Here is a 26,649-nt window from a genome sequence, read left to right as displayed (position 1 = left end):
TCTGAAATTTCAGATAGCTCCCCCCTCCAAATTCCAATTCTCAGATCAGCCTTTTGCGAGCATTGCCCGTATTGCGAAATTTTATCAGCCCGCCCGGGAACCCCCACCCCCAGGGTTTCGGCCGTTCTCGGTGGCTGGCCAGCCCCGCTCATCGTGGCTCAGCTTGGTGTCCTACCCCTGAGGGCTCCTGGTGAGTCTAGGGTCGCGGCCAGAGCAGGCGCCGAGCCGGCAGGGGGCGCGGTTCACTCGAGGCCAAATCTCCCCAGGCCCCCAACTCTGGCCACCTGCATTTACCCCCTCCCCCGCTGGCTCATGCAGTCCAAGCCAGAGCCCCTCGTATTCTGGACTGCATAGGTCCTGACTAAGGACCCCAGGAGGTTGTACTGGCCCAACTTCACCTGGCCTTGTGGTTTGAACTCTGTGTCTAGAGTCAGGGCTATGACAGTCCCTGCACCAATCTCCTGGAGTCCATCTCTGAGCCCTTTGGGCACCAACGACCCTCAAACCCCACACCCACCAACAAGCAATGCGCGCGCCCGACTGCAGGAGCGCGCGCGCCCAAGGGAAGAAAGGGAGGGAACAAGGGCAGCCCAGACCCCGCCCCCGCGCTCTTATAAAGCGGAGGAACCAGAGGCTGCCACTCAGTGTTTCTTGGTGACACCAGACGGAACAGCTCGATCCTTGCCACCTCTTCTCGCCGCAGCCCGACATAGACGTCGAGGTTTTGCCGCAGCCAGAGCTAAGTCTCGGACTTTCTCCTCCTGGTTCTCGGCAGATCACCCGCTCAGCAGGTAAGCGCCGCGAGCCCTGCGGATTAAGGAGACCCGGCGGGGACGGGGGCGGGGGGCGGGTTGGGAGAGGATCCTTGTGGAGGCCTAGGAGACTGGTAGCTCTGGGTGAGAGGTACAACTCACTTGGAGGGTCCTCTCCGGGGTGCGTCCCACATCCCGGGCCCTGCTCGGTCACACAGCTGGAGCTCCAGCGACCCAGACCCCTCTGGTCATCCAAGTCTCAGGCAGTTGAGCAGGGAACCTCTGGGAGCCTGGCGCTGTGCAGCAGGCTCCCCCACGGGGCCTGTCACCCGCCTGGCGGGTGCAAACGCCACTGGCGCCTCTCTGCGCTGGAGGGAGATAAGCGTCTGAGCTAGGCGGAGCGCGGGCTGAGCCCGCCAGCGCTGGGGCCCCCGCCCGCCCTCCGTGCCCCACCCGGGCAGTGCGGCTGGCCCGGGTGCTCACGCTCAGCGCCATTCTCTCTCCCCAGGTTCTGCGTATCGCCGCGAAGATGAAGCTGGTTCCCGTCGCCCTAATATACTTGGGCTCGCTAGTCTTCCTAGGCGCGGATACCGCACCGCTTGATGTGGCGTCCGAGTTCCGAAAGAAGTAAGTCCGGGGCAGCCTCCTCCTTCAGTCCTCTTACCTGGTAGCCAAGGGCAACTCGTCGTTGGGCCCTAGGGGCTAGGGACGGGCCACCGGGGTCAGCCTCACCATCCCGCGCGGTCTGGGCACCCGCCGAAGTGTCGCCTGGACGCACGCGAATCGGGTCTCTTGTGTTTTCTAGATGGAATAAGTGGGCTCTAAGTCGTGGAAAGAGGGAACTGCGGGTGTCCAGCAGCTACCCCACCGGGCTTGCTGAAATGAAGGCCGGGTCTACCCAGACTTTCATTCGGCCCCAGGACGTTAAGGGCGCCTCTCGCATTCCCCAGGACAGGTAACTATGCTCAGTTCCGCCAAGGAAGTGGGGGTGGGGGGTGAGGAATCGCTCTCTCTCTCCAGTACCTTGTCCCTGGGGTAGTCAGGACTGGATGGAAGTTGAGATGGCGGGAGCAGTTTCCAGTTCTCTCGGGTCCCAAAATGACTCTTGTTCCTACTGGCTCCGGCCAAAGCCCTGTTCAATGGGGTCTCACATTGCACTCCTTCGCCTCCCCAGCAGCCCGTCTGCCGCCCGCGTCCGAGTCAAGCGCTACCGCCAGAGCATGAATAACTTCCAGAGTCTGCGGAGCTTTGGTTGCCGCTTCGGGACATGCACGGTGCAGAAACTGGCGCACCAGATATACCAGTTCACAGACAAGGACAAAGACGGCGTCGCCCCCAGGAACAAGATCAGCCCTCAGGGCTACGGCCGCCGGCGCCGACGCTCCTTGCCTGAGACCGGCCCGGCCCGGACTCTGTTGTCTCCGGAGCCAGTGGCACGCGCGTCCTCCGTCTCCCGGGCGCACTAAGTGCTCGCCTCCCTGCTCAGGATTTAGGCGCCTGTGGCCGCCGAGGACAGGCGCGCGAGCATCGCGCTGGCGCCTCCCCGGGCAGAGGGCTTCCCCAAACCAAGGCCCTCAGCCGGATCGGGACGGGTCTGAGCAGGAGCCTTGCAAAGACGCGAGTCGGGTAGGGACCGTCGGACAGCTAGCCCTGACTTTGCAGGGAACCCCTCCTCGGCGCTCCCTTTGCCCCAATAGGGCCCGAGTGCCCCGTGGGGGTGGGGGGTGGGGGTCAGAGGAATACGGGGGAGTGTCCCCCAGGTTCATCGAAACGAGAAACTGAGACTTAAATGCTGAGACCCCTGGGGCAAGGGTCTGAGCCGCTGCCGTATCCGCCCACAAACTGATTTTTCACGGGGTGTCACCCCACCGGGGTGCAAGCCTCCCTATTACTTGAACTTTCCAAAATCTAGAGGAAAAGTGCAATGCGTGTTGTATATACAGAGGTAACTATCAATATTTAAAGTTTGTTGCTGTCGAGATTTTTTTTGTAACTTCAAATATAGAGATATTTTTGTACGTTATATATTGTATTAAGGGCATTTTAAAGCAATTGTATTGCCTCCCTCCCCCCTTATTTTAATACGTGAATGTCTCGGCGAGGTGTAACGTTGTTTGCTGCGTGGAATGTGTGAGAGTTTGTGTGTGAAAGAGAGACTGATTACCTCCTGTGGAAGAAGGAAACACCGTGTATAATCTATTTGCATAAAATGGGTGATATGCGAAACAGCAAACTAATAAACTGTTTCAATGCTGATTTATTTTCGGCTCTCGTGTATCGGAATGTACGGTGCCCCTCATCTTGGCCGGCCAGGGAGCCGTGGAGCTCTAGCGTCTGGCTTCGGGAGGTGGGACGACGGTGAGGCCAGAGTGCTGGCCCTTCTCCGGGGACGATACCGCACGGACAGAGCTGTCACGAGTTGGGTTTTCCCTGTGCAGCGCGAGGAACGCGTGTCCTGGGCGCGATTCAGGGCTTCACAGAGACGCCCGAGGTCACCGCTTCGTGTGGCGGCCGGGCCGGCCGGGGTAGGGTGCGCTCTACTGGGGAGGCTAGCCTAGCTTCTCGGGGTTGCGCAACAGAGTCCCAGATTTATGGGTCTGCTCATCCATCCCAGTGCGAAAACGCGCCTCGGTGAGTTGGGGTGGTCTCCGAGACCTAAGGGAGGGGTTCCCTGTGCTGCCGTGGATATGAAAGTTATAAGGTATTCCAGCAATGAGTCTGGACACCTCGGGCAAACTAAAGCTGGAGCTGGTCAGTACCCCCAGTTCTCCCCCGGCCTGAGCGCCTCAGCTGGCCGGCTGACTCAAACGCTAGACTGCGGCGCCCCCTGCCGGCCACCGCGGAACGACCCAGCGAGCCTCCTGGCAGTACCTACGGCTTAATAAATCCTCCTACGTGGGAGTCAGCACACAGCTTTAATGAAAGAGGAAAAAAAAACTGTTTGCAGATGCCAACCAGGGCTTGCCCTCCCTCCCCGCCCCCTAGACCTGCACGACGGCTCCCTGTTCTGGGACAGTGACTCAGCGCCCACACGCTGCGCAGCGTGCAGCTGCTGCCCGGAGGCGGGCGGGACGGACGTGCGGCCGGAACCGTGCGCCTCCGACGGCCTGAGACCTTCATTGTTCCGCCTCCCCTCGCCGCTCTCTTCTTCCTTCCTCCTTCTCAAGCCTTTTTCATTTTTTTCTCCACTTCTCTCTAGCCTTCCTTTCATTCCCTCCTTCCTTCCTCCTCCTTGCTTTCTTTATACTTTATAGTATTAGAAGGTTGACTCCAGTTCCAATGATAGAAGCTGGACGCTAAGGACTGGGGACATGGGGACGGATAGGACAGAAGGGGAGGGTAGAGGGAGGCAATAAACTGAAGACCCAGGATGGAGACAAACTTTGTTCTTTCCAAAAAAAGTCCCTGGCCTTTCTACTTCAAAGCGGGCTGAAATTCCGGTGCTTCCAGGTGATCTCAGACACCTTCCTGACAAAGAAAACCTGAGTTTGGAGAATGGAAATTTTCCAGGGACAGGCTACCTCCTCCTAGGCCTTTTGCTTGGATTGCATATCAAAGAGTTCCCTCTAGGGGGTTAGAATGGTTAGTTCCTTTCATATACACTGAAAGAGGTAGGTCCCAAGTCTGGGGTCCAAAACAACCTGATTTTGAAGCAGTTTAAATGTTGAAGAAAATAAACCCAGCATGTGGAATTTCCTTAAGGCCATACAAGGCCTCAATTTGGGGTACTAGGCTGTTGATAGTGTCAGTTCTCATATAGTTTATTGCCCTGTTTGATCGTAACAATTTTGAGGTTCACCAGAATTGTGGGGGCTACAAATACAGCAAAAAACCATCTGTGTCCTCAGGGACCTTTTAACAAATATTCACTCAGAGGGAACTCTGTGTCAGGCACTGCACAAGGTACAGATCACGAACAAATAAAAAAAAAATGACTAAAAATTCCAGTCGTGGAATTTCTGTGCCAGTGAATGGTTCTGGGTGATCTAAAAGGGCTACAGAAACTGCAGAGAGCAGCAAACACTTCAACCTCGCAGACAGTGTCTCAGGATTAAACATTCACCCTTTTCCTCCAGCCAAGGTTTGTCCCACAGCCACAGAGCCCGCCAGCCAAACCTCACCCTGGCAGAGCTTCAGGCTGCAGACAAAACTGCCAAAGGCTGGTTGGGCACTAGCTTACGGCTGTTCTGAGCAGGGAACAGGCATCTAGCCTTCTGCCCAGGGAGTCTTATGACTTCAGGGAATCCAAAGCAAAGCAAGTGAAGGAGATGGTTCAGGTCTGAGATAAAGAGGCAGCTGTTTAGCTGGAGTCCTTCCCAACTGAAAATCCTGTGACTGGAGACTCCTTCTAAGATCATCTGGTATAAATTCAGGATTGACTGAAGGTCACCATCAAGCCTTTCTCTGTAAGCTGTTCAAGCCACCTTGCTGGATTTTTTTTTTTTAATAAGGTGCTGAAACCTGTCAGCATTGGGCCTCCTGATGCCAAGAACACATCGTTTATCAACAATGATGAGTCATTTGTGAGCTGATTCAACCTGTCTGCAGCTGAGGAGCTTTTATCCTTAGCTACTGTTGGTGACTTTGGGAATGGTGCCATTCATTTGTAATCAAATACAGGGTACTGGGCAATTTCTTGAAAAGCCAGCACCTTGGGTGAACAGCTAAGGGTGGAGGGCTGCAATGGGGAGACATGAAAACTGATTCTGTTTTTAGCACCTACTTTATGTCAGACATTCTCCTAGCCACTTTATACACCTTATCTCAAATAATCCTTAAAGCAGCCTAGTAAATTAGGTGTTATCTCTGTTTGCAGAAAAGGAAACTGAATCTCAGAGACATAAAGAAACTTATCCAACGTCACACAGTGAGTAACAAGTGGTAGAGCCTAGATTTGTACCTAAGTGCTACAGGCTATTTTGATGCTATGAAGACATAGGAAGTAAAAGTGGGATAATTTTAACATCTGGTTTTCAATCCAGATGTCCCCAACTGTCCTCTAATACAGGGATATCTTGGGTAGGTGATTTACACCTGTGGTTCTGAAAGATTTACATGAGGGCTAGTAGGACTGGGAAGGAGAGCTACTTCAGATGTAAGCTCAGTGAGTGGAAAATAAATAAATGAAGTGAGTTTTAAAATTCTTGGTCCTGGTCTGAAGCGGGAATTATAGATCAGGAATAGACATTCTCCCCCCTGAGTTAAGCCACTGACCTCTTTGGTTTGCATTGCCAGATATAGTTAGAACATATACTGAAGGCCTCAAGAGCTGGCTTCTGAGGAAGGGCCTTTTGAGCTATTCCTGGCCAAACACAGCCCCACACACTGTATGTAGGTCTTGAGGAGTCTGGAAGCACATCTGTGTCTACAAAGTCACAAATAGTTTTCACCCTTGAGGTGGAACCTTTTGTCTTTGGCAACTGTTGCTCAAGGGAGGCTTTCTCTGAAGGAGTTGTGAGTGCTGCTCCTTGTTCCCCCAGCAGTGAAGGAGAGGGACTTGTTCTCTTGGGTCCTGCAGAGGTTTCTGCCAAATCAGGATTGGAGGCTTGGTCTTCATTTGCATGGGAAGAAGAGTAAGGCTAGATAGCTATCTGGTGGTCCCACTGGTCTTATTCAGGAGCTATTTTGGAAAATTCTGGAAAAACAATAAAATGACTGTGGCCATACAGGAAGCTGAATTTAGTAGATACATTTATCCAACAGCAGGAAAGTAGTTCTGAGTAGGAAGATGAACTTTTTTCTTTTGACTTTTGGAAAATGAATTTTTAAGACATTAAAAATACACTTTACTGATTACACAATATTCAGTGTAGTAAAAACAGAAAAAAAGATTCTTCTTTAATACCACTCCCAGAGAAAAGCAGGTAATATTTTAGTATATGTCCTTTCACACATTTTTATACATTGTTTGTGTATAAATATACACACATTTTTAAAAAAATTGAACTATGCAGAGAGCTGAATTAAACACAATCCTCAGTTTAAGGCAAATTGTCATCTGTGCAAGACTTCTTTCATTTTATTTTAATTCTTTTATGATTTTTTCAATTCTCATATCCCTTTCCATCTCTTTCATAAAACCCTCTTTAACATGTTTGATATCTAAACCTACTGTATGTTTAACATCTTCCAAAATCTGTTGTGTTGCCTTGTCAGTACGTGTTTTTAATGTACAAGTATATTGTGTTAAAACTTTTGTTTCCTACTTCTCTCCCTCAATACTTAAAAAAAAAAATCTATCCAAGTAGATTGTTTCTTCTTACTGTTGCCTGCTGCTCTGTAGTATTCATCTACCACATTTTCCTTTTCTTATTCCGTAATGAAGGACATTCGTGTTGCCTCTAGGTCCCATTGCCCCAAATAATGTGATATCCCCTTATGGACCAGAATGAAAATTTCTTGGGGATACATGCCCCGAGATGGCATCTCTTAGTCAAAAGGCTTCTACATAATGATTACACTAAACTGTGAGATTGCTTTCCAGAATGCCTGTACCAGTTTGTACTCCCACCAGCAGTTTAAGAGAGTTCCCATGGCCCTATTGCCTTGCAATTCTTGGCCTGGATCTGCTTTTCTGATTTTTGCTATCCTGATGGGCATGAAACAGTATGACATTATTGTTTTAATTTCCAATACTCTGATCACTAGTGAATTTTAGCATATCTTTGTTTACTTCTTGGTCATTTGAACTGTCCCCAATGATCCACACATAAAGAAAAAAGTGGGATTATATTTGTCTGTAACTTGCTTTTTTCATTTAGTATATTTTGGGCATTTTTCCATGTCAATAAATATATCTCAACAACATCATTTTTATTAGCCCTACAATATTTCATCACATGAAGATATAATTTGTTTAACCAGGCCTTTGCTGTTGGACCTTAAGATTTTCACATTGTTGTTTTTTTTCTTAATTAGAAAAGTTACAGGTTTACAGAAAAATCATGCATAAAATACAGAGTTCTCATATACCACCTTATTTTTTTCAATTCAGTTTTATTGAGATATATTCACATACCCTACAATCATCTACAGTTTACCATCAGGTGTTCACAGTACCATCATATAGTTGTGCATTCATCACCAAAATCAATTTTTGAACATTTTGATTACTCCAAAAAATAAAAATACAAGAACAGCCAAAACATCCCATCCCCACCCCCACCCCACCCCACCCCACCCCCATTATTCCTTTAATTTTTGTTCCCATTTTTCTACTCATCTGCCTACACACAGGATAGAGGGACTATGAGCCACAAGGTTTTCGCAATCACACAGTCACACCGTGTAAGCCACATAGTTATAAATTGTCTTCAAGAATCAAGTCTACTGGGTTGCAGTTCAACAGTTTCAGGTATTTCCTTCCAAGACACTAAAAACCAAAGAGGAATATGATATCTATATAATGCATAAGAATAACCTCCAGAATGACCTCTAAATTCCATTTGAAATCTCTCAGCCACTGAAACTTTTTTTGTTTCATTTCTCTTCCCCCTTTTGGTCAAGGAGGTTTTCTCAATTCCACAATGCTTGGTACAAGCTCATCCCCGGGAGTCATGTCCCATGTTTGCAGGGAGCTTTACACCCCTGGGAGTCATGTCACATGTAGGGGGGGAAGTCAGTGAGTTTACCTGCTGAGTCCACCTTATTATTAATACCTTGCATTAGTGTGGTATGTTTGTTAGCAATTCATGATAGGACATTTTTATAATTGTACTATTAACTATAGTCCATTGTTTACAATAGGGTTCACTGTTTGTGTTGTATAATCTTATGGTTTTTTTTTTAATTTTGTATTCCAGTAACATATATACAACCTAAAATTTCCCCTTTTAACCACTTTCAAATATATAATCACCCTAAGTTTCTACCATTAAAAAAAGCCCCAATAAACATCATTGTGCATTCATCTTTGGACAATTTTCTTAGGATAAATTTTTAGAAGTAAAGTTACTGGGTCAATGGGTATGTGCTTTTTTTTTTTAAGTATTTGCTACATATTGCTAACATGCCTGCTGGAAAGATCAGTTTACCCTTCCTCTAGCAGTGTATAAATGTAAAATTTACTATATCTTTATCAACACTGAGCATTATCATTCTTTGCTAATATTGTATAATCTGATAGGTAAAAACTGTATTTCTTATTGCTTTTTTGACAGTTTTATTCTTTTATCATGTTTTGAGACTGTATTTTATATCTTTATAATATATCTTTATAATAATTTAAAACCCATTTAGTTTATAGGTTCATTCTAATAACTCTATTATCTCAAATCTTGGAGGGGGCGTCAAATTCTGCTCTGCAGTGTAATCAGCTGATTCTTTTTCTTGGTGATGTGTTTCTTTCTATTTTCTGTAGTTTTGGATTTTGAGCTCATTTAGAGTGAGGCTTTATGTATGGTGATTTTTTGTGACATGGGTTGAGGTGAATCCCTCCAGAGATGTTGTGTTTGCTTCTTCCAGTTTCCCCAGGGTTATTACCAGCCTGGGACCATATTTTATATCACTTTTTTGATTTGGTGGTTCCTAAGCCATGTACAAGTACATCTGTGCTGGAGATGTGGGGTGTAGCCTTTTGAGGGTCCTGGATTTATTTGGGTATTTCAGATCCTTTTCTCTTGTCCCTAAGCAAGTCTCTTGTTATCAAGAAAAGGAAACCCCTCCCCAAAACTCAGGACAACGGTTTTTCCAGCTTCAACTTTCCACTGTGGTTTTTAATTACCTTCGTTTGGTCTCCGGTGAATTTCCCATATTTTAATGGTAACTCAGCTATGAATTTAAAAGGATGTTAATTATATTTTATCTAGTATTTCTAGAGGCTTTGTAGCAGGAGGATTTTCAGTTTAACTAGTTTACTATATTACCAGAAATAAAAGGTAACATCATCTATTCTTATTACTTTAACTTATGTTTTTGATCATTAATGAGAGTAAATATTTTTTCATGTGTTTTTGATCATTTATATCCTCTTTTATATATTGTTTTTTGGAGTTCTTTACCCATTTTTTCTTTAGGGTGTTTGTCTTTTTCCATTAATTTGAAATATCCTCTTGATTAAGAATATTAAGGTTTTGTTACATACACATTCCTTTTTTTTTTTTTCTTTTTGGCAAGTGTGGTTTCTTTTTGCCATGTAAAACTTGTAAATATTTCTATAATCAAACACATCAATTTTTTCCTTAATAGTTTCTGCTTTTGTTGGCTTGCTTAGGAAGTCCTTCTCTGTCTTGATATTTTAGAATATTTGCCTCTATTTCTTTTTTAGTACTTTTTATGGTTTGTTTTTTTTATTTTACACATTTTTAATACAACTAGAATTTCTTTAGGCATATGATGTTAATGTAAGAATTTAACAATATTTTTTCCCCAAATTGTTAGCCTGTTTTCCAACATATATTCTGATATATGTTGCCTTTCCTGCAGGCTTCAAGATGCTTCCCTTATCATATACTATACTTGTCTTCAAGCTGTATTCTGCAAAGCTACATGAGTTACTTTTATAGTTTCTCAGGAGACAAGGGGGAAGCAAAAGATCTTTACTCTTTCTCCAGCTTCTAGTGGAGCAGCTCTACTTTATTTATGTTCTATATATTGGAACTCCCTGTCAGATTTTATTTGAAGAAAGAGTTCATCTGCTGGCAAATTGGTAATATAATAAATTTTTAAACAGAAAGTATTTGAACTTCTTCTGGTCTTTTCATTATCTTCCATTGCTTAGTCTGTCTATTACTGTACCACTTTAACACTTAAAAATTATTATGCAACTTTTCAAACTTATGCAAAAATAGAGATAATAATATTATGAACCCCCATATACGATCATTAAAATCCAAAAATTGCCACTTTACTTCACCTATGCCTTTTTCTTTTTGTTTCTTTTGTTTTTCTTACCAAAGTAACTGACTTTCTTTGCTTTCTTTCTTTTCTTCCTTCCATCCCTCCCTCCCTTCCTTCCTTCCTCTCCCCAGACATTATATCATTTCACCCCCATACATTTCAGTGTGCATCTGATTAAAAACAATGCTTTCTCTCATATATAACCAAAATGCTATTATGCTGTTACCACAAACAACATAATCATCTCATACCTGGTTCATAATCAAATTTGCCAGGTTATCTCAAAGATGTGTTTTTACAATGGTTCGTTCAAAACAGGCTCCAAACAAGATTGTCTTACCTCTAGCATTTCTTTTCATCTAGAGCAACCCCCCTCCCTTTTGCTTTCATTCCATTGACTTGTTGAAGAAAACAATGTTTTAATAACTGTGATTTAGAACTTTTATTATCAAGATAAATCTTGATCCTTGACTTCACGCTGCCTGTGTAGACTCAGCCAGAACATCGTGGCCTGCTTACTTGTGGTGGTGGTCAGTGTTTGCAGTATTTCTGACATAGAGAGAGCATCTTGAAATGTTCATCTTTGTTCTTTTCTTTGCTACACTTTTTCTACTTGACCTTTCCCCTAGTAAGTCAGAGGCATTGCCTAGAGGCGGGTTAGGATCGTACAACCAGAATACAAAGAGAAAGAAACAGAATAAAACAGTCAGTGTTCAATTTTCTGACTTTTAAAATAGCCTCTTGAAGTCCACATCAAAAACGATCGTTTTGAAAGCCAAAACTTTTTATTTGCAGAGAGCCAAGTTTTGTCGCAAGAAGAAAAGTCTCTTGAGAATGAAAAGGGAAGGCCCCAGAATCATCAGGGATTGGGTTTTACCCTGAGAACATATTGGAAAGAAACTAAAGGTAGAGCCAGACTCAGCATCATTTATATCTGGGTCCTCCAGGCTGGGGGAGAGCAGAGACCTGGAAAGAGGTGGGAATGGGGCCTGGGGAGAAGAGCTTCCCCAGAAGGAGGATGTCTGTAGAGAGATGCTGATCATCTCTCCCAGGAGCTCTGAGGAGGCCAATCTAATGCCTGGAGCTCATCTCCTACCAGAGTTACCTGAGTCAAAGAGCCATGTTAGCTGTTCTTTTTTTACCACTACTACTCTTTCATCAACCCAAGATGACCCAGCAGAAATGATACTTGCCTGTGCCCAGACTCATTGCTGGGCCCCATCCAGATTGCCTCACCCAGCAGAGGACACTAATAGGCCACCTCTGACTTCTTGGTTCAAAGGGCGGGCACTTAACACCAAAGGGATGGTGGAGATAAAGGGAGAGCCACTCACCTCTGTGTTTGGGTGGGCCTGGGCCTAGTTTTGCTCCAGTGTTCTGGCCTAGTTGATGCTTTTTTCTTAATTTAATGGGTTTGTTCCACCAGTTAGAACAGTGATCCTTAACCTCTTCTGCATGTTAAAATCACTTGGGGGAGCTTTAAAAAAATTACTGATACAGGATCCCCACCCCAAACCTATTGAACAAGATTCTCTGTGGGTGGGGCATAAGGTCATCTTTGTGAGACCACATACATTCGTTCAACTCAGACATTATCACTCTTCAGCTATTAAAAAAAAAAATGCACTCTAGTGGTCATAACAGACTAAGAACAGGGTTTATTTATTGATTTTTGTTTTAGATTTGGGGTGTACCCAGCAACATTGCCAGAATAGAAGGGTTAATTGCAGCCAGAAAGGGCAGGTGTTTGGAGAGAAGATCAGCTGCAGGTGACGGGAAGAAGGTCAGCCAAGAGTGAGATAACAGACAACAGGTGGTTTGTCCTGGTAAGCAGTTGGAGGAAGAGCAGGAAGTAACAAGGCATCAAAAATGGCAAAGAGAATTGTAGTGGGCAGTTTAGGAACAAACTAGAGGCAGGTCCCGGGAATGTCCGGGTCTAGGAAGCACAGAGAAGACTCAAATTACCGCTGTCGAAGGGTTTGATAAGAACAGGACAGGGCCATAGACCTAAGCGATACAGTATCATGGCTTGTTCTCAAGGCACACAATAAGTGTTGGGTAACCAGGACTGGACCACTGATTCAAGGCAAGCAGGATTTCATTCGTTCATTCTTTGAATCAATCAATCAAACAATATTTTATTGACCTCCTACTTTGTGCTGGGCGCTGTTCCAGGCTCTGGATACCCTGCGATTACAGTGGTCTGGATGAGAGATGACATTGGCTTGGAATAGGAGGGTAACAGTGGGATACTGAAACAACCCAATGTGGAGGTGATCCTCCTTAAATCTCCCTGACCAGGGACTTACCTACTTGCAGAGGGGTTCGAATGACCTCATTTTCAGGGAATGGGAACTGTCGGGGCAGGGACCAGGCATAATTTATAAGCAACCCAGGTGTATGATTTTTTCTTTTTGGGAGAAAGTAAAATTTCAGTTCGTACAAAGTTTTCATGGACACCTGGGTTAACAAACTTCAAATTTTCACCTGAATGTCCCCATCTCATGTTCTTTAACTTAATACATAACGTTCCAACTTTTTCTTAACTTTGTTTTTCTACAATGTCAAAGCTGCATTCCCAAACCATGTTTCAACGCAAAACTTAAGTATTTCCATGCAATAATTATATCATCTGTGCCACTGTCGACATAAGATAAGCTTCCGTAATTCATACCACATCTGCTCTCCCAGCCCTGTATGACCTTGAGCACTAAAGAAAACAACAAAAAACTTCAAATTATTTTTTCCCAAAATAAGCATTGGTCCCATATTTCCCCCACCCATTTCTATTCAATGCAAGACGAATTGTCAATACTGAATCCGCCAACATTTATTAAAAGCTGGAAAGTCTTTCAAAAGCATTGGAAGTAAACAGTCCTGTCAAACATCTTGACAAGTAGATAATGGGAAATATTTGCATCTTTATGGTCCTGGTTGACTTCTTTGCAAATTCTAGTGAGTGGGAGACTGCTTGGGCACAGGCATCCCTCTCCTCTTTATCGTTGTGGAACTCTCTTTCCTCTCCCTGTCGTCTGAAAAATTAAAGTTATGTGAAAGCCCAAGATATCCCAACTGATTTACACTCTGGCCTTGTTTAATTTGGTGGGCATACAGGGAACAGTAAAGGACACAGGCTTTGAAGTCAGACAACCTTGAATTTGGACACTGACTCTCCCTCCTGCTAGCCCTGTAATTGTGGGCAAATCACTTAATGTGACTGAGTCTCTCAGTTTCAGTAGCTATAAAATGGGGATAACAATATTTACCTTATAGGCTTGTTGTGAGGATTAATGACACAATGTACAATGTGTATGAAAGCATCAACCCCTGGCAGTGTAGTAAATGCTCATTAAAATGGCAATGCTTTTTAATAGTAACAACGAAGGATGCCCTGATTTAAGGGGGGTGGGGGCTGCGTAAGGGAAAGAAAAGAAAAGGAAAAAAGCACCTGTTCTTTCTTTATGCTGGAATCCAATACTGAAGTAGTGAGTGTATCATTTCACCTTAGATTGATCATCTTTAAAATAAGGTGAGTGAATGAATGATCTCTAAGAGTTCTCCTCTCTAGTTCCAACATTATAAGATTTTTTATTCAGGGAGAAATGAACACTGAAGAGCAGAAGAAATTAAACCGTCTTTACTGACTAGTTTCTCCGGAGACTCAAGCTGTCCCTCACCAGTCCTTCCAGTTTCGGAGCTTCTAGGATCATGTCTGTTCAATAGAGCAGGACTTGAAGGAGGAGGCCTGGGAGGAGAGGAGAGTACCAATTAACTTCACCACTGCAAAAACAATTCTTTCTTCAGGGTAACAGAATGAAAGCAAAGGGACATTGGACTTTTTCAAGATGTTTTTTAATGCAAAATACAAGGTATGTACGTAATCTTATTTTCTGACAGATCCCTAAAAAAATTTGGCATATTAATCACTCCACTTAAAAGCACTGAAGATGGGAGCCAGAAGGAAACTTTTTCTTTCTGAACAATGACTGAGAAGGGAATTCTAATGAATATTTTGGCACACGTGCCTCATATTCTAGCTGCCTCAGGACCCAAGAGCCAGTAGGTCATAATTAAAGCCAATAATGGCAACTCCAGATAGTTATACAAATATTTTCCTGGTGCTGTCAATTCTCTGCATTAAATGTTTTAACATCATGTTTGGGGAGTGTAGAATATGCACACAGAGGGAGAATTAAATGTTGATATGAATTCTGGAACATTTGCTGCAAGTTGCCCCAAAAGATATTATTTATTACATTCAAAGGAATTATAGAATGTTTTCCTTAGTAGATAATTTTAAAGGTTCCTTTCTGTGCAGAGAGCTCTGACGTTTGTACTTAAGCCCTCAGAACAGGATCACATTTTCTGCAGGAAGGATTATGTGTTTGGGGCTGAAGCCCTTTGTTTATATAAAGAAATGAACTTCTATTACCTCCACTGCACCTTTCAGGAATGTTCTCTTTGATCAACAGTAGTTACTAATGCTACAGATGCAGTTTTATAACTTACAAATGACCAAAGCTACTCACTTTTATTTCAGTGCCACTTCCAAAAAGAAAATTCACAAATACATTCTGTTTATATGATCTGTTTAAGATCTTGGGAACAAGATCTTCAATTTTGCTTTTTTTTTTTTTTCCTTAGTGAGTTTTGTAACTTTTAAAATAATAATTATGCAAAATCCTCCAGTCCTCCCCACCCCCCACCCCCCACACACACTTTAAGCTGAGCGAGTTTTTTCCTCCTGGATGGAAATTAAGCAGCTCAATGTAAAGTGTGGCTGAGAGTTCTAAAACACCATTTTGGGATGAAATAAACTGACCAGTTACTTCTTAAAGGCAAAACTAGATTTTCTCTTTAAAACAAATCAGTAATGCTTGGGTTCCAAACTCGAGTGCTGTGCTATGGCAGTGGAAACTTTCCAGCCACAACTTGGAAGCTGGGAGCCAAGCCCAACACTAAGGCTAGGAAGACATTTGAAGCCAAACCAGACAGTGGTCTTGGCACTACCTGCTCCCGAGCCCAGGAGCTGTGGGGTGGTAGTGTAGCTTTCAGTGGGTCTCTAAATCTCTAGTGCACCAGAGATCAGATTTTATAACCCTCCACCCCTGGCTTTCCCCAATCTTGAAATGCTCCCACATTTCACCCCATGGACTATATCATAAAAGATGATGAAAATGTTGCGAGGCATATACTCAATTCTTAGGCATACTTCCTCTTAATCATAGTCAGTTTTCTTTGAAGACCTCAACATTGTGAAAGAGTAATTCCCTCACACTGGGCAAGTGAATATGAGACTCAAGGCCATAGCCTCTGTTTCGGTCATCAGGCCATCCGGTGGCAGTCCCTTTCCTGCCTTTTGTGGGGACAGGGGCGGGGGCTCTCTTGTGAAGAGCTCACCTGAGAGGACTCTACACTCTCTTCCTTACCAGATGGCAGTGTGCCCGTTTGGGGGCCAGCTAGCTGGCTCAGAGATGAAGAGAGAATTCCCGGGCACTTCGTTTTCATTCCAGTCCAAAGGGTAAAAAAATGTAAAACTTTGCTGCCCCCTGCTGTTTTCTTAGGAATAAATTCTTGAAATGAGTCTAGGATGATTGTGTGTTGGTTTATTTTAGCAAAGTGCCTTGGAGAATTTGGAAGATTTCAGAATGTATGTTTATATGGTTGGATACCAGTTGGCCCCTCATTTCCCAGGATGGAGTCCTGGGCCACAGAGGTGGCTTCCCCTTTCCGGCCAGTAAGTCTTGCCTGCTCCACCCATTGGCGTATGCTTGCTGGAGCTTGGGTGGGAAGACTCCCTGATCCCAGATCACCTTCCAAGGGAGCATACACAGGGCTCTGGCCAGCGAGACTCTTGAGCAAAGCCCAGGGGCTTTATAAGTTTGGATGCAATTTCCTTGTGGGACAATGACGTCATGAGAGCCATAAACAAAGGCAAATTCCTCAAGCACAGACTGTTCTCTGGTAAGAATGTCAGTGGGTAACGTTCCCTGGGAGTGCTCCTCGGAAGTGCTCTTCTCAGCAGAGATGACTGTAAACCTTGGGCTGTAAATGGTCATTTATGACATCTCTCAATATTTTAGTTTTGTCTTCCTTGGGGGAACTGAGGCAGAGTAAGACAGAAGGGTCCTCAGAAAAGTAAAGGCTAGCCCAACTTCAATCATTCCAAGGTGAAAATACCTGAGCACAAGTTAGATGAGAGGTGGGAGAGAAGCAGTGGCTGCTTGTAGCAGTGTGTGGAATGTGGGAAGAGCTATTAGTCCTAAACCTAGATGGGCCTTAGTCACCTTACTGGAGACATCCAGAGGACAGAGACTCTGTCTTGACTTAGTAGCTATTGCTGCTCCGAACCAGAAAGTGGGATTTTCCTTTTTTGCGGTCTCCAGGAAGATCCATTTGTATGTAAATGAGTTCCCTTCCCGTTGTTGTCTTTTGGGAATTCTTTCAACCAAGATCTTTTTACTGGCAGAGATTAATGAATCTATTAAATGTACTTTCATATACTTCTAAGTGCCTATTTTTTTCTGTTTTTTAAAAGACAAGACCTGGGGCCTTTTAGATGGACATGGGATGAAGTTCTAAGGAAATGACCCTTGATCTTTCCTCTATCAAAGAGAAAAGACGTCTAAGTGGTACTGATAAGCCTTGAAGGTATTTGAGGGCCTATCACTCAGGGCCTGGCATTATGGCTGGCACATAATAGCACATTTGTTGTGTGATTAAACTTATCATCCATTGTTCTCCCCAGAAGGCCTGTGGAACCTGTTGAAGTAGAAAGGAACAGAAGAAAGACCCTCAGGGTAAATAAGGTGACAAGTCTGTAGGTGGAGTGAAACATGGGTGCTAGATGGCTATGGTAGGACCCAAACCCACACTGTATAGGCTTCAAAATATATGTGTATGACTTACGAAGTAAACATTATTCTTGGAAAATAAACAACGAGAGGGTTATAATTACAAAATTCCTCCCTTCCATGTCTCATCCCCTAAAAATTAGCATTGTTAATGTATTGCACAAGCTTGACTGTGCTTATGCTTCATGTATTTTCTTGTTTATGACTCTGTTTTACTCCCTTAGAATTCTGTAAAGGCTTTGGGAACGTTCCAGCCTATCTCAGCAGTATGAGAAAGAGTTCAGGGAAGGAGTTTGTATACTTGACGAGACTTTGTACTTAATACAGTTACTGAAATGATTTAAGCCTTTGTGATTTTTTGATGGAATGAATGTATTTTGAATATGGAAAGAGCATGTCTTTTGGGGGTCCAGAGGGTGGAATGTGCTGGTTTGAAGCTGTTATGTACCGCCAGAAAAGGCCATGTTCTTTTAATCCATTCCTGTGGATGTGGACCTCTTGTAGGTGGGATATTTTGATTAGGTTATTTCAATATGAGATGTGACCCAGCCCATTGAAGATGGGTCTTAACCCTTTATTGGAGTCCTTTATAAAAGGATAAAAGGCAGAAAAAACAGAGAGAGTGTATGTGTAGAGAAAAGCCCTGGAGGAGCTAAGAGAGGACCCACAGAAGCTCAGAGATGAAACCACCTGAACCAGGAACTGAAAGCAACGAAAGCTGGGAGTGAAGGACGAGCAGATGACAGCCATGTGCCTTGCTATCTGACAGAGGAACCCTGGATGCCAGCAGCCCTTGTATCTTCCTCTTGATGCCTTAATTTGGACATTTTCACAGCTTTAGAACTGTAAATTTGCAAGCTAATAAATCCTCATTGTTAAAAGTCAGTCCATTTCTGGTATATTGCATTTCAGCAGCTTTAGCAAACGGAAACACTTCCATTTGGGGGCTAATGTGATGGTGGCAGTGGAAAGTGATAAGAAAGAAGGAAAACTCAAAAGGATTGGGTTGGAGTAGTGGTGTCAGCTTCCATTCCCTTCCTGGAGAGTCTCTTAATAGTTCTCAAGCCTTAAAGGTTTTGGATTTTGTTTTAGGAAGGGAAACAACTTCTCTGAAGAATAATGAGGTTGGTGCTTCTTTGTGTGCTTGATTTGAGTAGCATGAGACTCCCCTCACCCTTACCTTATGCATCTGTTGATTCCTAGAAACCCTGTCCTAGCCCCAGAGTCAGAGCTAGAAGCCCCAATCTGCTTCTGCACTGTGGGATGGGGAAGAGAGTATACTGACTGCAGAGAGAACTGAAGACAACCACAGGTAAGTCTGGTGACTCGTATACTCTGCCCTTCACAAGGCTATCAGAGCTATATCCTGACAAACGTAATTTTGCCAGGGTATTTACTAGGCTCCCTGGGCCCTAGATGCAAAGAACAGTCACTATTTCTGCAAACGTGTCTTTGGAAGCACACCCACTCCTGTTGGATGGCGTCACGGCATTCTTAAGTGTTTTAGATACCAGTTCTTGCCCCTCCCATTGTGCTTGGTAACTAGGGTGCTGTCAAGAAAATACCATGAGGCTTCTATGAGCTTAGAAAGAGCACTTCAAAATATTGCATTAGCCTTTTGTCCCACCAGTCTGTTTTTCCTAGAACAAATGTAATCTTAGTCTCTACAAATTCTGTTTAAAATAGCTCTTCTGATGAGTCACCTAAAGTTAAGCTGCAGATATGATATTGTTTTAGCCATGTCAAGCTGGAAATGTTAGCCAAGTTCTAGTAACTACTCATTGGAGGGAGTTGGTAATGTACTGTCGCATGTGTTCTGAGGAGGACCCTAAGATGGCCAGAGAGAAAGAAATGCCTCAGAGGAGCTGGTCAGCATTATGTGTCTCAAAAAAGGCTGTGAATGCTTCAGAAATGTAAGGAGTAGTTTCAGCAAGCTCAGATGCTGCTCACAACCCAGGATGCGTGAAGTTTCTGCCCAACATTCAGCCCCTCCACCCCCAAGAGAACAGAAACGTGGGGAATTGCCCAGGAGGCCATGCAGAATGGTCAAAGGGTCCTGCAGATAGATGACCTGAGGAAGAAATTAAATCTTTAAACAGAACATCTTTGCCATGACTTTAAAGGTCATTATCTAGTTCACACTTACATCAGAGTCTAAATATTGTCAGCAAACGGAAAAGTTTGCCAGGACCATGAGCAGTAAAATCGCTCAAAATAAACCACTGAACTCTTCAAGGCCAGTGTGGCCATGGCAGGCCACGATGTTCAAACCTGATTGCTGCCTTGTGAGAGACCTCACCAAGAATAAGAATCAGCAGCTGCTTATAGGAAAATTTATACTAGCCCTTAAGAATTGCAAAACTGCAGAAGTCACGTGAGTGCATATGACCTTCTCTCTCCCTCTCCCATCAAGGGTAAGCAAGACTGAAAGGCGAAACTAATGCTCCTTAAATGAGGTTCTCTGTGAGACACTGGCTGTACTTTGGCCTCTGAAGACTCTGCCCTGCTCCCTTCTCATGGAGTAGCTTGGTACCCTTTTAGCACCGAGCTATCAGCTTTACCCTCCTGCTGGCCCCACCTTCTGCTGGCTAAAGCCTAGTCACCTTCTGCCAGGCAGCTGCTGGGTGAAAGTCCAGAACAGCTCTCCTGAATAAACAAGTCAAGCAAAGGCAGTTCCCAGCACTGGATGGGGCTGTGCTCCAGAAGTCTATTTGCAAATCTGTCCTTTGGAACTTGGAAGACATTCCCCAGGAGGAACGATATTATGCATTGTGGCAAGGTTCCCAGGCTAGCCCACAATGCTGATTTAACCCAGAATGGGCTTACCATAGTGGGTAATAGATTTGTAGTTTCTTCCCGTTGGTTTACAGACATTTGCTGAGCCAGGCATGGTGCCAGGTACCATGGGAGATTCAAGTTGCCTCAGCTTTGTGGGATGGGTGATTCAGTGGCTCCTGGGCACTGACATAGTAGTAGCTCTCCAGCCTCATGAAACACCTGCTCCCCATTCCCACCTACATACTTTAGGGTGAGGGTGAAAGGGTGACTACTGTGCTTTTCTTTAGCTAGGTTCCTCAAGGTAGCCTAGGGGAGGGTCAGACAGGCTTGGGTGAAAATTCTGGCTCCACCACTTATACAGTTGAATAGTCTCTGTGAGTTTTGGTTTCTCCATTACAAAATTGGGATGTATACCTAAGAGGGCCTTGGGCCTGCCTCCTAACATCTGTTATTCTTCTCTTTCTTTGGTAACTTCATAACTTTTGTTAGAGTATCCACAGCTCTCCCCTAACCCCCCAACAGACTGCTCTACTCATGGAGACTAGTGGAATTCAGTTTCCAGGCCATCGTTGTAGACCCAATAGGGGGGCTGGCCTAATCCAGGCCAATGAGCTTGCAGAGGTTTTCTGGCTGCTTTCAGAGTTAAAAAAAAAGATTTTCTCTCCTGCTGGAGAAGAGTGGGGACGTATGTGGTCCCAGTAGCCACCAAAAGCCTCTCTGAGATTACAGTGAGGGTCAGCCCTAAATGGAAGCTCTCATTGTGGGTGATAGGGTAGGGAGATGGAAAACAGAGAACTCCTTGTTGAAGTTGTTGAGCTGCTGACAACCTACCCTGAAGCCTGTTTTATATCTGTGTTCCAAGTATGTGAGTCAGTAAACCCCTTTCATTGTATATGCCAATTTGAGTTGAGCTTTCTGTTTCTTGCCATGCAGGATATCCTAACTCATATACTATGGCACAGAATTTACCACCGATATTAAGTGAGGTGAAGTATTCACAATCTTTAGCCCAGAGCCTGACTTCTAGATATCACATCTTCTCTAGCCCGAGGGTATTGATCGTACAGATCACAATTTCTCAGGACTTGACTGGGAACAGGGACAAATGGGGTCTGCCTCAGCAGACCTGAGCCTTAGCCTGATTTGGAGGCTTGGGCATCTTGCCTGGACTGGAAGATGGTCCTGCTGGGCTGGTTCTAAATTTAGGATCAGCTCCCTTTTGGGGGTGAGGGGGGGAGTGGGCCTTGTAAGCCTAGAGTTTCCCTAGTTCCTGGGCAGGCAAATGCACTGAAAGAGGTTGGGGGACAAAGAGGGAAAGAAGAGAACCGTGATTTGCTGGAACAATAATAAAAGGATCTACCTTTGGGATCTGAGTTAATCTCTTCTTTCTTTCCTCCTTTTCCTCCTCTCTTCCTCATACTTTTTAGTCCCATTTCTTATTAGGGCTGGAGAAGAAGAGGAAGTCAGAGTTGGGATGGATTCCTGGTAAGGGAGGGAGGTATTTACTGGAGATCGGGATAGGGAACCTTTTTCTACTATTTGACTGTTGACTTCTTTGTATTTAAATGTAGCGGGGATCCCAGTTTCCAGAGTCTGGATTTAGACCCTATAGGAGGTTGGCAGGATTGGTCTGTGGAGTCTTTGTGTGAAGACTAAGAATGGAATGTTAGCCTGGCATGGAAGCCTGGTGCAAGGACAATGGGTTGTGCTGTGACTGTGGTTGGAGGGGAGGAGTGCACATTGCAGCTGTAAGTCTGATTTTCTGTCATTCCAATCACCCCCTGATTTAGACCTAAGTCTCATGGAGAGAAGGCTACAATAAAACAGCAAGTTTTTAAAAAGTCAGCACCACTGAAATCTCTGTAAGAAATTTGGTTTATGCAACATGACTGATTTGAGAACTTGCTACATAAGAAGGGTGGAGCTTATTTGTCCCATTTTATCACATTTCTTCTGAAAGTATGCTAGAACACAGGATGGAACAGGAGTATAAGAAAACATCCCCCCCCCCCCCCCCGAAATGGGTTAAGGGCGCCGTATTTTAAGAGTGAAATGGATGCCTAGAAGTGAAACTAGAACTCCAATGTGATCTGACTAGAACAGGATTCAGCTGCACCCTCTTATCTGGATACTAGATTTATGACTGTGGTCGAGAATTGCCCTGGCCTTTGCTTTTCTCGGTCACATTCCATTAATACTTCATAATGTATTCATGGTCAATTAAAAACCCTGTTGTTCTTTGCTTGAACTGCTGCCAAGCCAGGAATCACTATGAATTTGTGCTGCTGCTTTTTTGAAACTACATACAGAACTTTACAATGTTCCTTGTTGAATTTCATGCTGTTCAGATTATTTTGCATTTTGTTTCTTTCATCTATTAGCTATTATTCTAACCTTCTTCTTCATTCAAGTCATATACAAAGATGTTGATGAGGTCAGGGTTCAAGAGGGGTCCCTATGACCCTGTACGGGAATTCAGTTATTTATCACCCAGTTATTTATCAACTCTCTATGTGTATAGCTATCCAGTCAGCTGCAAAACCATCTAATAATACTTTCATGCCACTCACACTTCCCGCCAAATCCATTACAGGCTCATGAAATGCTTTGTCTAATGCCTCACTGAAATCAAGGTACACTGCCTTTAGCATTTGGGCCCCTAGCATCCGGCACTGGCACTTAACACCTTGCTCGTGGAAGGTGCTCAATAAATGTTTTTTGAATTAAATTCAATTTCCCTTGTTCCTCAGCCTAATAATGGTGCATTAAAAAAAAAATAAATGAGGCATGATTAGATGATGAACCACTTGGATTCCCAATGCTCTTTATATTCCTTTCCTTTGGTTTTTAATCAAAATGTAAAAATGTCACAAATTATGGGAAAAAAAATGTAGGCTATGACTGACAATTCTCATCATGCCAGTTATTATCATTATCAAGACCCATGATTTTCATTTTTTGTTAAAAAAAAACAATCATTTTCATTTAATCTTTGCCTTTCTATGACTGTAGAATTCAGCTGCATGAAAAGTATTCTTCTCTAAGTACTCACAAGTTGTGTGTTTTAAGTTTTTTTGGTTTCCGGTATAGCAGTCATTTGTCTTTAATATATGGAATTCATCCATTCCTCCAAAAGTATATTGAGCACTTACCACGTGCCAGATCTTTGGTCGGCACGGGGAGGAATTAAAATAAATTGGGCAAGATCCTGGCCCTTCAGAGTCTTGGAATCTGATAGGGGTCACAAAACGAACAAGTTAATGATGGAGCAAGACTCCCTGTGTTAGGGGCTGCCGCAGAGGAGTACGCTGTGTGCTCTTGGGGCTTTTGTGAACGTAGAGGAGAGTGATTCTTTCAGGGGGGCTCCTTGGAGCTTGGAGCAGAAGCCCAAGAAAGTTCAGGCAGCTGGGGCTCCCATCACAACAGCTCAAACTGATGCTCTCAGACAGAGCTCACTGGTTAGTGTGAGCTGGTAGAGCTCATGCTGGGTGAATCCCTCTTGTATTCATGCCCTTGGGCAATCCTCTTTTCTTAAGTGTGGTTGTGAGCTGTGCTTTGTTTCTAACCAACAGAATACAACGAAGGTGATGGGATGTACGTGATTAGGTGATTATGTTGCATAAAATCGTAGCACCCATCTTGCTGGAGTCTCTTGCTCCTTTGTTGGCTTTGAGGAAGCAAGGAAGCACCTCAAGAGCCAAGGAACTGTGGATGGCCTCTAAGAGCTGAGGGCAGCCTCTAGCTGACAGGCACCAAGAAACTGAAGCCTTCAGTTCTACAACTGCAGGGAACTGAATTCTGCCAACTGAATTCCTATAGCAAGAGAGTTGTAGGGTTTGTTTGTTTGTTTGTTTGTTTTTAAACTTTCCAGACTCTGTAGTGTAGGAAGGCACAAAGAAGGGGGTGGAAAGCTTGTAGACCTACCAAACGTGATATGGTAGATACCAGATATCAAATCAACTGGGAAGATGTCATCCTGTAAGCATTCAAAGTAGATACTGAAAACTGATAACTTAATTCATTAAACCTCTCACTTATGTCAAAGGTAGAAACTGCATGGAAAAGAGAAGATTTGTAAAGAGGATTTCTTGGGGTAAAGTTGTGCAGTGAGTTTTATCACCGCCTGCCTCAAGAAAGAAGGCACAGTGTTTCTCCCATCAGCTTAGGTCAAGAGAGAAGGGATTTAACAGGACTACTCTGAGAGCTTGATATATATCCACTGCAATTGTGGGGTGAGGGGCAGGGTCTATTCTGGACTTTTGTCTGAATTTTGCCTGGAAAATCTAAAAATAAAGATGATTTGGCTAGCTGCTTGAACCCTGGAAGTGAAGGAGAGGTGGTTGATTTGGGTAGCTTGCTCTTTTTGAGTTGTGGCAGCGAATGAATGAGTGTTTCAAGAGCTATGGGATGCCACAGGAGGAGCAGTCAATTGGAAAAGTGGGGGAAGTACTTGGTTTGAATCACTAAAGAGTCATCTAGTTGGAGAAGGGCAGAATACAGCATTCCAGGCAGAGGGAACATCATGTACAAAAGCTCAGAGGCATAGAGGGCCTGGAATGTGCAGAAGAGAATAAAATGTTCAATATGGCTGGACATAATTTGGGAATGCATGGAGTATAAGAAATTGGCTTGGAAAAATGCCCCAAGTATCAGCTGTGAAGGGCTTGGTATGCTGTGCTTCAGAGTAGGGAATCATTGTAGGTTTTTAACTACAATTTGATCTATGTTTTACAAAGGCAATTAGAGGCAAGTGTGGAGGGTGCACCGGAGGAGTATATTAAGTTGGCACCCTTTCATTTGTAAGGTCAGCAATAGCTTAACATCATAGTTTATATATATAAATCTGGCTCCTTAACAAGGCTTACATAGCCCTACAAGTCTGGAACCCAGGCTGCCTCTCTGACCTCATCTCCTGCCTCTTCCCTCCTTGCTCTTTATGCTCCAACCCCACTGACTTTTGTTCCTATTTCTTGAAGGTGCAGGGCTTGCTCCTGCTGAGGGCATTTTAGTAGTTTTTGCTATAGAGTCCAGGTAGAAGATGAGTTGAGCCTGAAATAGAGGAGTAGGGGTAGTTTAGACAGACATTATGTGGTATAATTGACAAAATTTAGACTGATTGAATATATGGAATAAAGAAAAGAGAGGATTTGAGGACAATTCTGAGATTTGTAGTTTGAAAGACTTGCTCTATGTTGTGTCATTCGCTGAGATGGGGAAACACAGAAGTTTGGAGGTGGGGAGGATCATGAGATCAGGATGACATACTAAGTTTGATTTGCCTGTGGGATATCGAGGTGTTCTTGTCCAGCAGAATGTTGGAAATCATGAGTCTTAAGTTCAGGAGGGAGGTTGGAATAGAGTAACTGCTAAGCAAGAGATTATGGTGGGGGTTCTGATTATTAATTCAACTGGGATAAACCCAAGGGACATATTTGCAGTAATTCAAACCCTTGGCAGTAAATTGTTTAATGTGAACTTCAGGTCAGCAGAGAAATTCAATTTATCTTGGAGAGTATCAGGCAAAAGGAGGCCAGGACTTTTGGGAGGATTTTGTGGTGATTCCACTCACCAGTCCTAGGCTGACTGCTTCTTTTCTACTGGAATGAAACTTTGGGACTTGAAAGAGCTGCTATATTAACTAATATCAAAAAAGTAGCAGAGAGGTTTGGGGTTTGGATTAGGTTTTAGGAAGAAAATAGAATGGTGGGCCGGCCAAGTTATGATGAAATTGCTCCCAGGTAAGTTTTTTCCTTAAAATCTTTCTACCACTATTCTACATTTAAAAAAAATTGCATATTTTATGTACTACATTCATTTTTGGCAGATACTGTAGGTTGGCTCACTCGATAACCATTTCAACATCCTTCTCCCTCGCCTTCATCTCTAAAATAGAGGCTGGAAAGCAAGACACACAAATTCCCTTCATCACAACCTGAGTAGCCACATAGTATGGTTTGGGCTGATGAAAAGTTGGCAGAAGTCCCTGAGGTGGGCTTTCTTTTCTGAATAAAAAGTCAATGATTTGTGCGAAGTAAACTTTTTGCCCTTCCTCCTCCTTCCAGCATGAAGGTTGGGTCAAATGCCTGAGGGCAGGCACCATCTTGTTACCAAGAGAACGAAAGCTGGAGGTCAAGAACGGTGGAGCTGGGGGCTAGAAGGAGCTTGATTCCTCGATGCCATTCTTTAGCAACTATGCTGGCCCTTGTCCACCCACTTCTGGATTTTGTGATACCTGGAAAAGTCATTTATTTCTTTAAACCATTAAATTGATTCTCAAAGTTATCTGCCCATTAGAATCACCTTTGGAGGCTTTGGAGTGGCCAGTGCTTAGGACACCTTGCATACCACCAGCTGAATAGCAAGGAAACTCTCTGGCGGTGGGACCCAAGCATCTGCAGTTTAGTAACCAAGTTTGAGAACCAGTGGTT

General features: G+C 44.0%; 1 protein-coding gene across 2 annotated transcripts; it reads left to right on the top strand.

The window, feature by feature from the left end:
• Positions 1-656: 656 nt before the first annotated feature.
• On the top strand, positions 657-3,003 carry ADM (adrenomedullin). Of its 2 annotated transcripts, none has more exons than XM_037839220.1 (4): positions 657-791; positions 1,261-1,379; positions 1,558-1,707; positions 1,930-3,003. In XM_037839220.1, exons 2-4 carry the CDS (start codon positions 1,282-1,284, stop codon positions 2,216-2,218), a joined length of 537 nt encoding a protein of 178 aa, XP_037695148.1. In that variant the 5' UTR covers positions 657-791; positions 1,261-1,281; the 3' UTR covers positions 2,219-3,003. The 2 variants fall into 2 exon arrangements, with proteins under 2 accessions (XP_037695148.1, XP_037695146.1); XM_037839218.1 differs by having other exon boundaries at positions 1,927-3,003.
• The last annotated feature ends 23,646 nt before the right edge of the window (positions 3,004-26,649 follow it).

Source organism: Choloepus didactylus, chromosome 6 (genome assembly GCF_015220235.1).
Source record: "Choloepus didactylus isolate mChoDid1 chromosome 6, mChoDid1.pri, whole genome shotgun sequence".
Classification (NCBI taxonomy): domain Eukaryota; kingdom Metazoa; phylum Chordata; class Mammalia; order Pilosa; family Megalonychidae; genus Choloepus; species Choloepus didactylus.
The sequence above is the reverse complement of the archived record's forward strand: the minus strand, read 5'-3'. Positions and strand labels throughout refer to the sequence as shown.

Bases quoted from the DNA above. Each gene is read 5' to 3' on its own strand.
- ADM (XM_037839218.1), top strand. From the start codon at position 1,282: ATGAAGCTGGTTCCCGTCGCCCTAATATACTTGGGCTCGCTAGTCTTC. The intron at 1,380-1,557 runs GTAAGTCCGGGG...TGTGTTTTCTAG, and splicing joins GCGTCCGAGTTCCGAAAGAA to ATGGAATAAGTGGGCTCTAA. The intron at 1,708-1,926 runs GTAACTATGCTC...TCGCCTCCCCAG, and splicing joins TCTCGCATTCCCCAGGACAG to CAGCCCGTCTGCCGCCCGCG.